The sequence below is a fragment of the Tyto alba genome, unplaced genomic scaffold, assembly GCF_018691265.1.
Source record: "Tyto alba isolate M040663 unplaced genomic scaffold, T.alba_DEE_v4.0 Super-Scaffold_22, whole genome shotgun sequence".
Taxonomy (NCBI): Eukaryota; Metazoa; Chordata; class Aves; order Strigiformes; family Tytonidae; genus Tyto; species Tyto alba.
This window is the reverse complement of record NW_024881296.1, coordinates 10,979,216-10,994,910: the sequence shown is the minus strand read 5'-3', so window position 1 is coordinate 10,994,910 and position 15,695 is coordinate 10,979,216. Positions and strand designations below refer to the sequence as shown.

The window sequence follows — 15,695 nt, the reverse complement described above, 5'->3', positions numbered from 1 at the left end:
TGGCCCCTCCACCCAGAGCACAAGTCCCACCAAAGAGCATCTTCAGCGCAAGCATCTTCATATTCCCTTATCAACATGCTGCAAAGCCAAGCTAGACAAAACAACTCTCTACCTGAGATTTTAAGGTCAGGTCTCTTTAAATCCTTGGTCTTTGAGAGAAGAAGAATGATGCAAGAGTTGCCAACTCTGTATTTGCCTTTGTGATATGAAGTCATATTCTAGCAACAGGACTCAAATGACTGCAATGCTAAAGAACTAGAGTTTGCTCTTGCTTGCATCAAGATATATCAGAGCAATTCTAATGAAGTCAAAAGTCATTTGCTCAGGTCAGCTGAGATCAGAGATCACATCATGAGTAAATGATAGCTGTCGTAACACCTTAGTCATTTTCACAACACACAGTTTTATAACTGGGGTTTGAGGTCTCTAATTTACTGTGTTAAACAGCTGGGTGTATAATTATTTACACTGCAGTCACCGATGTCAGAGTGACATCAGTCCAGTCTACGAAGAAGCAGCATTTCAACTTGAAAATAGCATGGGGAAGTAGGGGATGGGGAAGAGAGTTGTTTTTAACATTATACTTTGTGAAATTATTTTTTGTAGGTACGTAAGAGGGATAATGCTCTGGAGGATAGAGAACTAGGCTTTCAAATAAATTATTTCAGTATTTAGCAAAACTGCAGTACTGTTTTGTTTTTTAATCATCCACGGGAGTCCTTTGTTGCTTTACATGTTCCTGTCATAAGCATTATGCACTAATTAGCTAAAACCCCTAGAAAGCATTAGTGCTGCTTTAAAGCTTTACTTCATTGTCTGAAACAATTTTTAATAAACTAGTTGTATTGAAATTGTACAAATGTAAAGTGCCGGTGAGCATAGATGTGTGATGTACCTCATAGCATCTAGAAGTGCATGCCTCTAAATAGTTATAAAATCATCTGGGAGACTCATTTACAAATTCTACTTCACCAGCATCTTGAGCTTGAACTTCTACTTAAAATGGTACAGATCTCCTTACGGTTTGCTGAACTGTGAAGCAGTGTCATGCAGACTGGCAGAAAATTCAAGACTTTCAAGCTTCTAGATGTTGCTGTATTGAATAACTTTTCTTTGCAAACAATTGATAAATGTTTCTATCCATTCTATTCTCAGTAACTGTAGAAAATAGTTAATTCTCTGGTTTCCACTGTATGTGCAAAAGTTAATTCCAATAGCATATTTCCTATTAAGGGAAACTTTTCCTAAAAATAAGTGCATATTATTTTCTATTAAACTAACTTCTGTTAAGAATATCTTTTATTAGCCATCTCTACTTTCTGTCAACTTCTTTGGACTGTTCAGTAGATTTATAATTGAAAATAACTGTATATTTCCAACTGTACCTAAAAATATAGAAAAAGCTAACTTTAATTTAAAAAGTTTTATAGCTTTCTTTTATGGGTTAGTTTGTATGCTAGATCACAGTTCACTCAGTTCCTGCATGTATCACCTAATGCAATAATAAAAAAGTTTGAGTCAGAATTACCTGGTTGTTAAAAACAGTTAGCACTCCTTTCTGAGAGGATGTTACTGTGAAATCCAGGTGGGGCACCTTCACTATGTCCTTAATCACATCTTTTGTCTTGACAACTGTCAATGACAAAATATTACTCTTCATTTTACAGACACAGAAAATCTAAACAAGTAGAACCATAATATCAACAACATTTTCTCTTCCTGAAATGCATATTAGTACTAACTGCAAGGCAGAAATGCATTATATTGTAGATTATCCTATACTTGATTTAAATAATCATGTTGCATTTTTAAATATCATAAATGCATTATGGATGTGCTAGTTCTTTCTACATTATTTTAAAAAATAAAAGCAAAGAATAACGGTATAAATAATCTGAGTCAGACAAATCCATAATTTCAAAATAAGTTAGGAAAACGGAGAACTGGGCAAAGCAGCAGTGGACTGTTCAGATGCAATGAGTTTTGTAAAAAAAACATATATTCTGGAACACATAAGAAGAAAGAGCAGCGTGAATAATAAGCACAGACATGTGATCTTATCACTATACTTTCAATAAAGTGTACAACACATGGCATTAAAAAAAAATTAGTTTTGGGTACAAGATGAAGTATGTCACCTGCATGAGTAACACGCTCTTTTTCAGATACAAGGAAAACCATGTTTTCTTTCAGCTGGGAAGAAACAGCACCACTTTCTCCTATGAAGTAGCCAAAAATCTAAAGAAAACAAAATACAACAAAACAAGAAATTTGTAACAAAACTACTTCTGTAATATATGTTTATATTTATAAAGTCAAATATTTATCTCACATTTTATCATTTAATATTCTTTGAATAAGTTTCCAAGTGTTATTTGCTTTAACTAGCTGTCAACATAACTTTAGATTGCTGAGATCTGCTACTTGGGTACAATCTTTCTTCAATGTTTGGAAAGAAGCCAGCATATGCAGGGCTTTTAGGAATAAAAACCAACTAATTGATAAAGCTGTTACTACAGCTTTGCCCTGTAATTATTTTTGTTTGTAAACAGTCATCTTTAATTTCCTTTTTCCAGTTTTACCTACCTGTGCTTCCTCAGCTAGACCTGGCTGACAGGAAAAGGCAGACAAAACAGACCTCTATATTTATAAACAGAAAGATTCAATGTAGCATAGTGGTTTAGCCTACACAGAACAAGAGCTTTTCCATAAAGATATGCAGATTCCCATTTGCCTGAAAAAACCTGAATATAAAGTCTATTTTTTAAAAGTCTTCTTCAGCCATCTCCCTAAGCTTGGCAATGTTCCATTTGCACTGATCATGATGGAGATCACTACACAGGATATTCAGGTAAGTAGCTCATTTCTGTTCCAGAGTGTGACAATACTTCAGCTGAAATGCTCTCCAAACCTCAAGCTCTGTACCCAAGAGTAGGTTAGTCATTTCCTCAGGAAATTAATTCAGCCCCACTCAGCTGCACAGCTTTTTTAATCAACTGTCTCATATTATGGACATCATATATACTCTCTTTCATGAGTTCTAAGAGCAATGCCCCTTTGGATGGAAGACAAAACTCTGTACTTTTTTCTAGTTCAACATTTTTCATGTTAACAACAGAACTCCCATACTTCTTCGAGAGATTCAGATGTACATATTTCAAAAAAAAACATTCTTACACAACATTACTCTTCATCTTTCACTTCACAGCTCCCTCCTTACCATGCACACAACTATTATCTATCATACATCACCAGTCAATACACCATCTGTCTATTATAGCCTGTCTATCATAATACATTCATCTTTCTAGTTTCTTGTAATATCACCTTGTCCTTCCATCCTGTGTCCAACCAGGATACAGGATTTAGTATCCTAAATTCCAGGAGTATGCTCCTTCTGCAAAGTTGTAATAACATAATCTTCACAATACCCAGCATGAATCAAAAAGTGGTAATACTAATAATTCATATATATGGACTGTTTTTCATGTTACAGCATTTTCACAATTGATTCTCACTGTTTTAAGTTTTATCTGAAACCCCCCAGTTGTTTAGTATTAAATGGAATGGTAATGAAAGAATTGGTGTGGCTAGAACATTATAATGGTGTGTTTCCCCCCAAAATCAAGGATGTACTCTTTACGCTATCATCGGTGAATATTCTTGTAATAGGTTTCCACGTATAATACACACAAAGACAGTGTTACAGAATCAGAGACTCATGAAGCCATGAGGTTGAAAAGGACCTCTTGTGATCATTTAGTCCAACTCCCCTGTCCAAGGAGGTCAGCTGCACCAAGTTGCCCAGGACTGTGTCCAGCTGGGTTTTGAATATCTCCAAGGATGGAGACTCCACAAACTCTTTGGACAACCTGTTCCAGTGTTTGATCACCCTCATCATAAAAAAGTGTTTTCTTGTGTTCAAATGGAATTTCATGTGTTTCAGTTTGTGCCCATTGCCTCTTGTCCTAGAATCATAGAACATTATAGAATAGTTTGGGTTAGAAGGGACCTTTTAAAGGTCATTTAGTCCAATCCCCCTACAATCAGCAGGGATTTTTTCAGCTAGATCAGGTTGCCCAGAGTCCTGTACGCCCTGTCCTGTCAATGGGCACTGTGGAGAAGAGTCTGTTTCTCTCTTCATTCTCTCTGTGTTAGGTATTTACACACTGTTAAGAGTTTTCTCCAGACTAAACAGTCTCAGCTCTCCCAACCTTTCCTCATATGAGAGGTGCTCCAGCCCCTTAATCATCTTCATAGCCCTTCACTGGACTCGTTCCAGAAGCTCCATATCTCTCTTGTACCGGGGAGCTCAGATCTGGACACTGTACTCCAAGTGTGGTCTCTCAAGACCTGAATAAAGAGTAAGAATCACCACATCTGACCTGCTGTCAATCCTTTTCCTAAACCAGCCTAGGATGCTGTTGGCCTTCTTTGCTACAAGGGTACATTGCTGGCTCATGTTCAAAGGAGCAGAGGTCTTTTGTGCAGAGCTGCTTCTCAGCTAGTCTGTCATCAGTGTACACTGGTGCATGGGTTTATTCCTCCCCAGGTGCAGGACTTCGCACCTCCCTTGTTTAATCTCATGAGCTTCCTAGCAGTCCATTTCTCCAGTCTGTTGAGGTCCCTCTGAATGGCAGCAGCACAACCCTCCAGTGTATCAGCCACTCTTTCCAGTTTTGTGTTTGCAAATTTGCTGAGGGTACGCTCTCTCCCATTGTCCACTACATTAATGAAGAAGTTAAAAAGTATTGGCTCTGGTATCAACCCTTGCCTGGCATATGCCACAAGTGATTTGCCTTCAACTGGGTTTTTTATCACTGAGGGGTTAAGCCAGTATTCTTTCTACTTCACTGAACACTTATTTAACCCATACTTTGTCAGCAGGTCTACAGGTACATTATGGGAGACAATGTCAAAAACCTTACTAAAGTCAATGTAAACAACATCCACTGCTCTACCCTTACCCACCAAGCTAGCCACTTCATTGTAGAATCCTATCAGTGGATAGATGATTTCTTTGATTGCTCCTTGGTAAATCCATGCTGACTACTCCTGATCACCTTCCTGTCCTACATTTGTTTGGAAACGGTTTCCAGAATTAGTTGCTCCATCAGCTTCACCAAGAATCAAGGCGAGGCTAGTTGTCTTGTACTTCTACGGAGCCTTTTTCTTGCCCTTATTGAAGACAGTAGTGACGTTTTGCTTTATTACATATATGTACCTATTTTCCAGGCAGTGAAGAACAGGCCCTTCACCTTTATGGGGACTAAGGTTTTGGTGGGAGGACTTTTTCTTTAATGATAGATTGACCTGGTATCAGGTTGCTCCTGAGTCCTGGCAGGATGCTGGATGCAGTGGTTGGGCTAGGCCAGTAGCTGCCCTAAAGGCAACAGAGGTGGAAGCTCTCAGGGAGACACCTGAGTCTTGTCATGCTTCCTGTAGACATGAAGTGATGCTACATCTGATCTTTTGCTTCTGCCCAGCAGGCAGAACACTGCCCAAAGAAAGGGGATCTTAGAAGTGCCTTACAGCTGCATACATGGCTTCTGCTGACTCGAACATGGAGACAGGGGATCCCAACAAACCACACCCCATCTTGTCTACCAGAGGTTGACAAAGAGCATACAAGATGAAGCAAAATGCAATTTACACATCTTTCAGATATTTTCCAATGAAAAAACAGAGCTTTCAAAGTGCCAACTATATCCAAGAAAGAGATGCAGAGGTCAGTTTCCCAAGTCATTGATAAATGATAGCTGCTAGATTGTCCAGGATCTTTTACATTTTGAAGCCAGCAAATGACTAAGAGTAGATCCTAATATAACTAAAGAGAAGATTTAAAATTACTTGAATTTTTTTTTAATAAAAAAGTGTCCTTTGAGTATGGATATACTGTTGTGGAGACTGCTGGAAACTTAGAAAACCCTTGAACATGACGGTACTTGAAAAAGAGAAGAATCAGGAAGATAAAGAAATAGGAACATTCACACAAGGCCATGATCTTTTAGGTCATGGAAATATATCTGGAAGATTTTGTCAAGCTAAAGAGAGGCCAGATATATAGAGGTGAATTTGAAAAAATTAGATCTCTGAGAGTAGGAAGAGAGGAACAAAGGGTCAGGGATAGAGTTCTGAGAAAGGGGATCAGAGGGGGAGAGAGACAGAGATTATAAAAGAGAAATATCAGAGGAACAGAGTGACTTGACTTTCAAGACTGAGGGCATCCTCAGAAGTGCCAAAAGCAGCAGGGGAACTCAGAATACCAGGGATGAAGTAACAGTCCTTTATGAAAAAAAAAAAAATTAGAAAACTGGAGCACAGACAGCAGAAACCATAATGGCTATTTATGATGGTAACTGTTATCAATTATACATCTGAAAAATTAAGTGATAAAAAGGAAGCTGAAGCAAGATAAAGGCTACTTACATTGTTCACAGGGGGTAATTAATGATACCCTCTGTTGTAGTTTATAAATGTGATTTGTCTAATATAACCATTAGGCTGATGAACATTATAAGAATGAATGTATCAGGTAAGGGAGGTATGTCTGCCTCTTTCGCCATCTCTCTCAAGCAACAGCTGCTCTCAGCTAGAATATCCAGAATACTTTCCAGTCTTAAAAGGCCAATTACCATTTCAAGCATGTAAAGGAGCAGATTTGATTTTTCTTTTTTTTTTTTTTTTTTTTTTTTTTACATATTCCAGAAAAAGTTAAGTTTCACTTAAAAGGAATGAAAAGGCTAAGGAAGATAAGAAAAGTAAGTGGGACTTAGGCTGGTCAGGTGTTAAATAGAGCTAACTTTAAAAAAAATTAAGAAGAGGAAGAGCTACAGATATGGGTGGAAGAAAAAAAAGAGTCTATGATCCTTACCAGTAAGTAAATGTGTACATCTTTGAATGTCTAGAGGTGAAAAAGAGATGTGGAGACTTTAGAGCTGTAGTGCAGCTACACTTATAAGCCTGCGGCATAGTTAGAAGAACAAAGAACACTGGCTTCATTCCTGACATTAGTAACCCTCCAGGATTACCTGAACCATTTTGAAACTGTGGAGTTTGTCAGAGAAACAAAATTTAAAAGCACTGCCACCATGTAATATGTAGGATACAAACCAATCCCATTTTGTTTTATTAGAACTCATTCAAATCAGCCTGGAAATATCTGATTTGATCCAATCTTTACCGATAGGATGTTACCACAATTACATTAGATCAAAAGCTGATGCTGAAGTTATGAAGTTATGGTTGATGTAAATTTAGCTTAGGCAACAACCAAATGGTCAATGCAATGATTATTCTGTTTCAGTGTAGGCTAAATCTAGAGAACTCCAGGAGTCAGCAGATTTTTTAACTCAGCTTTCATCTCTTTCTCTAGACCCAGACTACCCATAAAACAAATATTATGCTTCTGTCCTGAACGGAGCTTAGCTTTATGTTCCATAAGCTTGTAATAGATATCACCATCAGATTTCCCACTAAACAGAAAGAAAACAAAAAAGTGAGAAATTCACTGCAACTTTTCAATGCGGTATTATATTTCAAACTGTGCTGGATAAAGCCATGTCAAGGTAAAGAAATCAATGTCAGATTGAAGCTGATACCAATAGTCTGATCTTTGTCTATTTCATAACTGAATTATCACTTCCATTGGATGAATTTCCAGTTATCCTATGTTGATTTTTTATCCCCACAATAGAAAAGAAATAAAAAACCCCTTTAGGTACTGGAGACTCCCTTTAGACCTTCCTTTAGAACTACTCTTCACTCTAGTGAAATAGGTTAGGGATGCCTCTAGGGATTATTTTCATATTAACAACTTTGATTTACACTGAATACTGATCTGATGCTCAATCTTCACATTCCAGATTTTGGCACTAGGACCACAGGATTTTTCTTACTTAAACTAAAAGTATAATAGCATAGGGCACAGAATAACACAAGCTAGAAAGAGCTGAATTCTTATAATATTACAAACTCCTTCAGCTCTCAAGGCACATACCAGGATGGATATCATCACTCAAATTTCACACAAGAAATTCCAAAGACAGATTTTAGTCTCCTATCTTCATATGTCTTCCCTGGAAACTTGTATTTAATCAACAAATGGAAACATGTAAGTTTCTAAATTCTTTATTATCAAGCGAAACATGGAGCCTCTTTCTTTCTCAACTTAGTAAAATTAAACATCACTTCCTGAATAGGATAACAGCAACAAGTAAGTTACTCTAAGCCAGTTCTTCAATTGAGTTTTTGCCTAGATCAACTAAAACAATAAATCTTATCAAATTTTCTAGTTTTAAAGGCATGCCTGTTTTCCAAATATTTATATTTTTTTTTAGGAAACAAATGGCAGACAGGATGTGTAACAACATGAGAGTGACCCATTATGCCATGGAGTTCATGAACAACAGACTCATGAACAACAGCTAAATACTGTTACCTTTTAAGATTCTAATTAGTTGTTTATATTTAATAAAGTTTTAGAAATCCTTACCTCACACCATTCTGTCCTTGGATCAAGGTTGTTGGTAATCTTCCTGAAAAAGGCCTTCACATCATGATCCTTGACTTCTGGACCAAAAAGTGTTTGAGTGGTTTTATAAAACTTGTCATAGTCTATCTCATCTGTATGGGAGGAACAATATCCACAGAGTTAAAAATCGGCAAGCTACAGCTTCTTTCCTTATCCTCTCTACCTCCTGTTTTTTTCTTATTTCCCCTTCAATATCAATAGCATGCAAGTTCTAGTTCCTCACACTGTATTCACTTAAGCATTTTGCAAAAAAAAAAAAAAAAGTTCAGTCTTATTGTTCTGTCTTTTCAAAACCATCTGATTTGCAATGCATGACAGGAAACAGATAGGTAAAAGAATAGGTGAAAAATTCTCCTCTCTTCTTTCTTCCCTTATTTTCATATCACAATTCTGGTTTGTTCATCTGAACTTGAATGGTGTCTGGGATAAAGTTTATCCTTTCATGCAACAGTGGCTGCTTGCATTGAGAAAAGCAAAACTTTGCCCTCATTATTTACAATCAAGCAACTGGATTTACATAATTCATTGGGTTTGTGCTTTTGCAGATCACTAGAAACACCACATAACTTGTATATGTAGCAGCACCACCAATTATACTTTGTGAGCAATCACCACAGCACTGTAATTTGACCAGGAGTCCTAGCAGGAGAAGAAAAGCAGTCTCATAGTGCAATTTGCCTATTCCTGTAAAAATCAAGAAATCACAGTTTGAACATTAATTTCAGGTCTTTTTTATAGTCTTGTCTCTATGACACCTCTCCATATGAAATTACACTTTTCCACCAGAAAAAGTATCTCTTACCATCATCTTTAATATACAAGCCTAGTCTCTCCTTTTTCTTCTGGGTTACCGTTTTTTCAACTAGCTTTTGGAACTGCTTCAAAGCATTCTTGAAATCCAGCAATTGAAGAGCAGAGCAACTCTCATCGTAACAATACTTTTCAGACATCTTTTATTAACAGAGGACAAGGTAAGACGGAGAAGTCTTCTTACAGCCTCGGACAAGCCTTGTTTTCCTCCTTAAACTCCTACGAATTCATATGAGATGCAGCTGCATGACAGATAAAGCAAAAAAGAGGTGACTCTGGCTTAGCATCTCAAGCTGGCAAACATAGCAGTGGAATGTTGATGTCACAACCTCCCATTACATCATAGAATCCTACTTGCTGAGCAGCCCTAGGACATGAACCAGGAGCAATTGGTGGTCGAACTGGCATGAACTTTCTCACTTCCAGAGCTAGACAGGGTATCATCAGGGTTCGATTCTGCTACACCTGGCACCGCTTTGGCAATATGAGATCACATTCTCCAGTAAGAATATATCTTTGAGACTAGCCGTTACAAGTTTATCATATCTTTCAGATTGTTGTACTGACTGAGGAGTAAGGAAGATTATACTAGTTATCTCTAAATTTCACATTGTCTTCTTACGCTTTGGATTATTTCCAAATCTTCTGACAAAGGCTGCACACCAACTAACAGAGTTAGGAACAGCTGCAATTGTGGATTCCCTTGGATCCACACATCATTTGGTGAAGAATGACAGAGGAAATTCGCTGTTTATATTTGCTCTGTGACAGGAGAACTGAGACCAGCCTGATGATATTCATGTGCTACTGCTGCAAGGCTCAGCCAGGGATCTCAGTCTAGGTGGGGATGCCTGGTTTTACAGTAGCAATAAGATCAGTTTACCAGAGATGTTATGATTCATTACTCACTTAGCACGAAGAGGCCAAGGACATCCAATTCAATCCAAAAAGACCTTTGACGGTTAGTCCTTGGAAGCAACATTGAATGTTTGCTTCCTTAGTAAATCTCTCTCCATTTCTTGAATATATGCCTTGTTGTCCTCTTTACTTATATTCAAAATTCCTACTCAGTGAACTAGAACATCCAACCTAGAAACCAAATTACCCTGCAGAAACATTTTTTTAAGTTGCATAAATCACTGAGATTTCAAGAAATCAAATTATGGAGTAGTGGAGCTTTAGTTATTTTCAGCTGTCCCTTGCCTCCCCCTTAAGCTCTTACAACCATTCAAACTCCCTTTATTTGTCTTCCAGTCGAGTTACTGTTTCTTTCTTTCTCCTAACATAGAACTTAGGAGCCCCGAAACTAAGTGTTGGCTCTTAACACATGCCTGCCCAAAGCTCAGCTATATGTCTTAAATGAATACTGCTTTGAAAAAGGTCTGCATTTAACTTGCACCTAACCTCAGTCAAGATCTTAAAATCATAGTACTTCTATACCAACATACACCAAGGACCTTTCTAGTTTTTGTTCTCAGGGCATATTTTAAAAAAAAAGTGGGGTGGGGCTATTCAGAAACCAGAACTGCAGCTACCACTTTCTTCTGAAAGTGGCAACCCAGAGCACTTACTAACTAATCAAAACTGTTTCATATGCTACCCGATGTCTTGAGATCAGGCATAATTTTTTCCCTGCAAGAGCATCAGTCTCTGTGTTATATGTGTGTTATCGTTCTATCCTGCTACATCTTAAATTCTTTACTGAATAGTGGAACCCGAAGCTATCCTACTGGCATGGTATAAAAGTGAATTTATTTTTCTTCTAGCTGAAAGAGAATTAAATCCAAAACTATCCCCTGAATGAGTGACACAGTGACTACTGAAGAATGGGCAAGTACAAGTTCTTGTGGGAATATTCTAAAGAATAAAGCTTCATTAATTCTTTGGAAATGAATGATGTAAAAAGCTGTCTTCAAAGAATGGTTCATTGCAGTGAATTTTAAGAAGAAAGAAGCATTTACCTAAAAAACCAGGTGCTTGAAAAAGAAGTTTCAGGATTTGCACCTGTGATTATTAGTAGTCTTCTATAGACTATACAGGCAGTTAAAAAAATCAGTAATCAAAATGTTAATTACTTTGGATCATGTTATGATCACAGATTCTCTGCATATGGAAGCTAGTTATCTCGCTTAGAGTTCTGGATACTGTGCTACACCTCAGATGATCAACTTACAGTTCCTACAACCCTTTACTAAATCTGACCCCTTATGCTTGATAACATTTTGCATATTGTAAAGGCTTACCATTTTTTGACACTGCCACGTGAGGTAGTGTGTTCTACTGTGAAGTCAGAACAACTGTGTACTTGTCTTGGCTCTGCTGTTTCTGGTTTCTTGGTAACCTTACCAGGTTGCTAAAATCTACCTGTAAAACAGGAACAACATCCTAACCCTGAATTAGTTCATTTAAAGCATTATTAATCCTTATAAATTACTGTTGTATTTTATGTGTGAGATATCTGTGGTTCCTTTTCTATCACTACATTATGCTGACATTAAATTCTGGCACCTTTCCGTTTATCACACTCCTCCCACGTCTGCTGCACATTTACATGAATGTTATCGGCATAATAAATATTACTGAACTGTAATAGGTGAATAAAACTGTTCATGGCATTAGCTATGCCAAAGCAAACATACATTTACATTTGTTCACTGATCATCCAGTTAGTGAAGTCATTAATTCACATTCATTAACTCAATCACATATTTCTGTGATCAACAAAATTCTAAAGTACTTCAGAGAAGCACATCGATGATAATGACTAGAGGCTGTCACCTTCTGCTGTTCAAAAAAAGATGAAGCTTATGAAGAAAGCATGAGAAAAGTCGTTGTCCCTTTTTTTTATTCCCCTCACCAAGGTAACTTACAAAATCCTAGATTATTTTTGTTTTTATTCCAGTGCAGACATTAATGCTTTATTAAGCAGATGATTAAATTTTGGATTAGAAAATCCAACTAGAACAGGCAGGGTAAAATATCTCCTTTGACCCTCATTAGTGTCCTTGCTCCCAAATTTAACAGAGTCATCATGAATACATAAATTTTAAATCCAAAAGGGACCTTGAGATCTTCTACTTTCACCTCCTCTATGTTACAGATCATTAAATATCAGCCATTTATCAATATAATGAGCCCAACAACTTTGTTCTAAAGCATAACTTGCGGAAAGGTACCAAGTTTTAATCTGTAGACACTAAGAGATGGAGAATCCATCAAGTTTGTTACAAAGGTTAATTGCTCACATTGTTAAAATTTAAGGCTCCTATTTTAATTTGTGTGGCTTCAGCTTCTATTCAGCAGTTGTTGGAATGTCTTCACTGATTTATAGTTGGTGTATTCTCCTACTAGGGTGTACCTCAATTGTACCTCAGTTACTTCTCCATTTTTTTTACTCTTGTTAACTAAAGCAGATTGAACTCTGCCTTCTACTGCAACAATTTTCTTCAGGCCTCAAAATAATGTTTTTGATTCTTTTCCACACTTTTCATCTCTTCAGTATCTTTAAAGAATGCTGATCCCATGTTGCTGTGCTATACCATAATAAGCAAATTGGTACTCTGGTCAAATAATTAATTTCAGTCTATTTGTTAAACTCTCTTTTCATTAGATCATGTTGATCAATTTGTTTGTATTATTCTTTAGCTATTGATCCCCGAAACATCTTTCTATTACTTCGCCCAAGGCTGATGACAGGCTCGTTGGTCAAAGCTTTCTTGAACCGCTGTGCATGGAGTCTCTGCTCTGTGGAGATTCTGTAGTTGAAATCAAAGGAGAAATTGTAATTTATATCTCTTTGTGACTATCTAAAGGATTGATATCAGTCAAGCATGTTTCAAGAATATCAACATCACTTCTTCAAAAAAACAGATAAAGATCATATTCTTCACAGATACTTGGGAAAATCAGCTGAACAACATTTTTTAAATACGCAGGGAAGACAAAAATTTGGTATTAAACAAAGTTACTAAAAATAATGCCTGTAAGCATCTCTTCATGAAATAGCTAGTTCTTCAGGGAAAGTGGTGTTTCAAGATATGCTACGTAACACAAGCAGTCCAACTGCTTGAAGTTCTATCATTTCCACTGGGAAGAGCACAAAAGTTTCTGGATGCTCCTGCTCTACAGCAATGAGTATGTCTTTTGATTAGAATAAGGAAGAGTTTGGCATAGAAGAGCAGCACTGACTCCTGGAAGAGGAAGACATAGCTTGAGGACGCATTTTTGCTGGTTCCAACAGCTAGTTCCAGGAAATTGTCTCCTTTGTGTGTCAAAGTACCAGTGGTGGGTCAGATACTTTGTCTTGGTCAGACTTATGGTGTATATGATATACTGTTCCAGCTGAATCTTTGCTATGCAGTGTTTCTTGATTAATTTTTCTGGTCTGTGTCATCTAAGCTTGCATGACATCAGGCTATATTCTCATTTCCTAATCAATAACAGCGGTTTAAGGTTTATAAAAGATATTAACATCCATCCTTGGAATGGAAAGGTTAAGAACATAAAGTTATGTTTTGTTCTCTTGCAACAACCCATAAAGCAACTTCATGTGATATAGCATAACGAAAATACACAGAACACCAAATAAGGAACCATTGCTTTCAGTACCAGCTGATTCCGTTGTCTTCAATGTTTAAACTCAAAAAAATGTATAGTACAAATTTAAAATAAGATGTGATGGCTCAGGGGACTGGCATACAAAAGTAGAGAAGATAAGAACTGCATTAGAAGATAAGTAAAGTCTAACAGGGAAATTCAATATTAAATTGATGAGTAACAGGAAGTCCTTACATTAGTAAGTCTACAGTAACATTAACTGAATTAAAAGCATTTTCTGTCCTGTCTCCCTTACTGATACCGTGGAAAGCACTGGATATGGAATATGGTAAAGTTAATGTTTATTCAGAAGTCAAACCTCCCAACTCTCCTCTTGAATATTTTCAGATTCTTGCAAATTTTCCACTTAGCCTACTTTATGATTTAAAGTTCACATCCCAATGTGGACTAGATAATATAGCTAGGATTACAAATTCTGCAAGATCAAGTCCTAATTTTGAACTTTTACCATTAGTCTTGTGCATCTTTTTCCTTACATATTGCATTATCAACAGATGTCAATCTACATTAAAAGCCTTATTTTAATGCCAAGTGGTTGGGAACAGATGAAAGGTTTCTTCTGTCCATAAACTCTCCCTTACTCTATAGATGCACAGTGCAGCTATATATAGATACAGTCAATCACTTGTCTTTCATCTGCCTTTAAGGCTAAAGAAGAGCAAGGAGAACGTGTAAGAAAACAAATGCTAGGAAAAGACTGTAAAAATCCAAATTAAAAAGCCAGAGTTGTATATGTGTGTGTGTGTGTGTGTGGTGTTTGGTTTTGTTTTCTTTCAGAGGACTGCAGTCTGGCTGTCTACCACACTCTTTGAAATAATAAGTTTTACAAGGTTCAAAACAGGCAGCAAAACCCCAGCACCATCTGATTCCTGAAACAACTGAGTATGGACAAAAGCTTCTCTTCTGCTCACTCCCTGCTTGTCAGGAAAGATGGGAAAGAGACTGTGACTTGAAAGGCATGCTAGCAGAAGATAAGAGAAAATGAGTGAAGGCAACATATAAGTGAATGAACAAATGGGAAATGAAATAGGTTTCCTGAATACCTTATAATACTTTTTCTTCCACCCCACCATGTTCTCACTGCAAAAGCCCTGACATTTTTGATGGTATAGTTAGAACTGTGAGTCATGGTCTGCGATTTGTATTTCTACACAATGTTAGAGAGTAGCAGAAACTTTGGCACTTTATTTACTCTGCTTCAGATTCTTCAGCTCTAATATGTGAGTGATATTCGATGCTCTGATGTCCTGAAAGATTTCAAATTACTAAATACAGCAAACGCAGGGAACTTCTGAAGACAGTCACAGACATCTGCAGACTTTCTAGTTGTGAATTATTATTTCAAAGGCTGGTTTTTAAGGTTTTTCTTATACATATGTAAGCATATAATTTACACACACATACGTGTCAGCCACCTGAAAATTTACAGCCAATGCATTCTTCCATCCCATGTAAATAGTGCATAACAGGCACTACATTAAAAAGACTGTTGCAAAAGTGATCTAGGAAGTCCTTGGAAGTTTTAAGGACTGTTTTTATAGTACAGGACTGGGGACCTTGTATTCCAGATTCTTCTTGTACTGTTTTAATTCCATGAGCTCAGCTACATATATATATTTAGTACTTTGAGTTGAGACACACTTACAGTAAGCCACACACATACACTTCCAGAAATGCAAACACTGGGCTGTGGTTTCTCCCTTAATGCAACTTTAAAAGTAAAGGTAAAATCCTT

General features: G+C 37.0%; 1 protein-coding gene across 1 annotated transcript in view; it reads right to left on the bottom strand.

Annotated features, from left to right (window-relative positions):
* Positions 1–15,695, bottom strand: part of WDR64 (WD repeat domain 64) — a 74,820-nt gene that overhangs the window by 56,215 nt on the left and 2,910 nt on the right. The window contains exons 2-6 of the mRNA XM_042796183.1: positions 11,587–11,707; positions 9,336–9,585; positions 8,495–8,625; positions 2,139–2,238; positions 1,529–1,632 (exon numbers count right to left, since the gene is read on the bottom strand). Coding sequence (XP_042652117.1) covers positions 1,529–1,632; positions 2,139–2,238; positions 8,495–8,625; positions 9,336–9,483 — 483 coding nt within the window. The 5' untranslated portion in view covers positions 9,484–9,585; positions 11,587–11,707. The remainder of the gene's footprint in view (positions 1–1,528; positions 1,633–2,138; positions 2,239–8,494; positions 8,626–9,335; positions 9,586–11,586; positions 11,708–15,695) is intronic.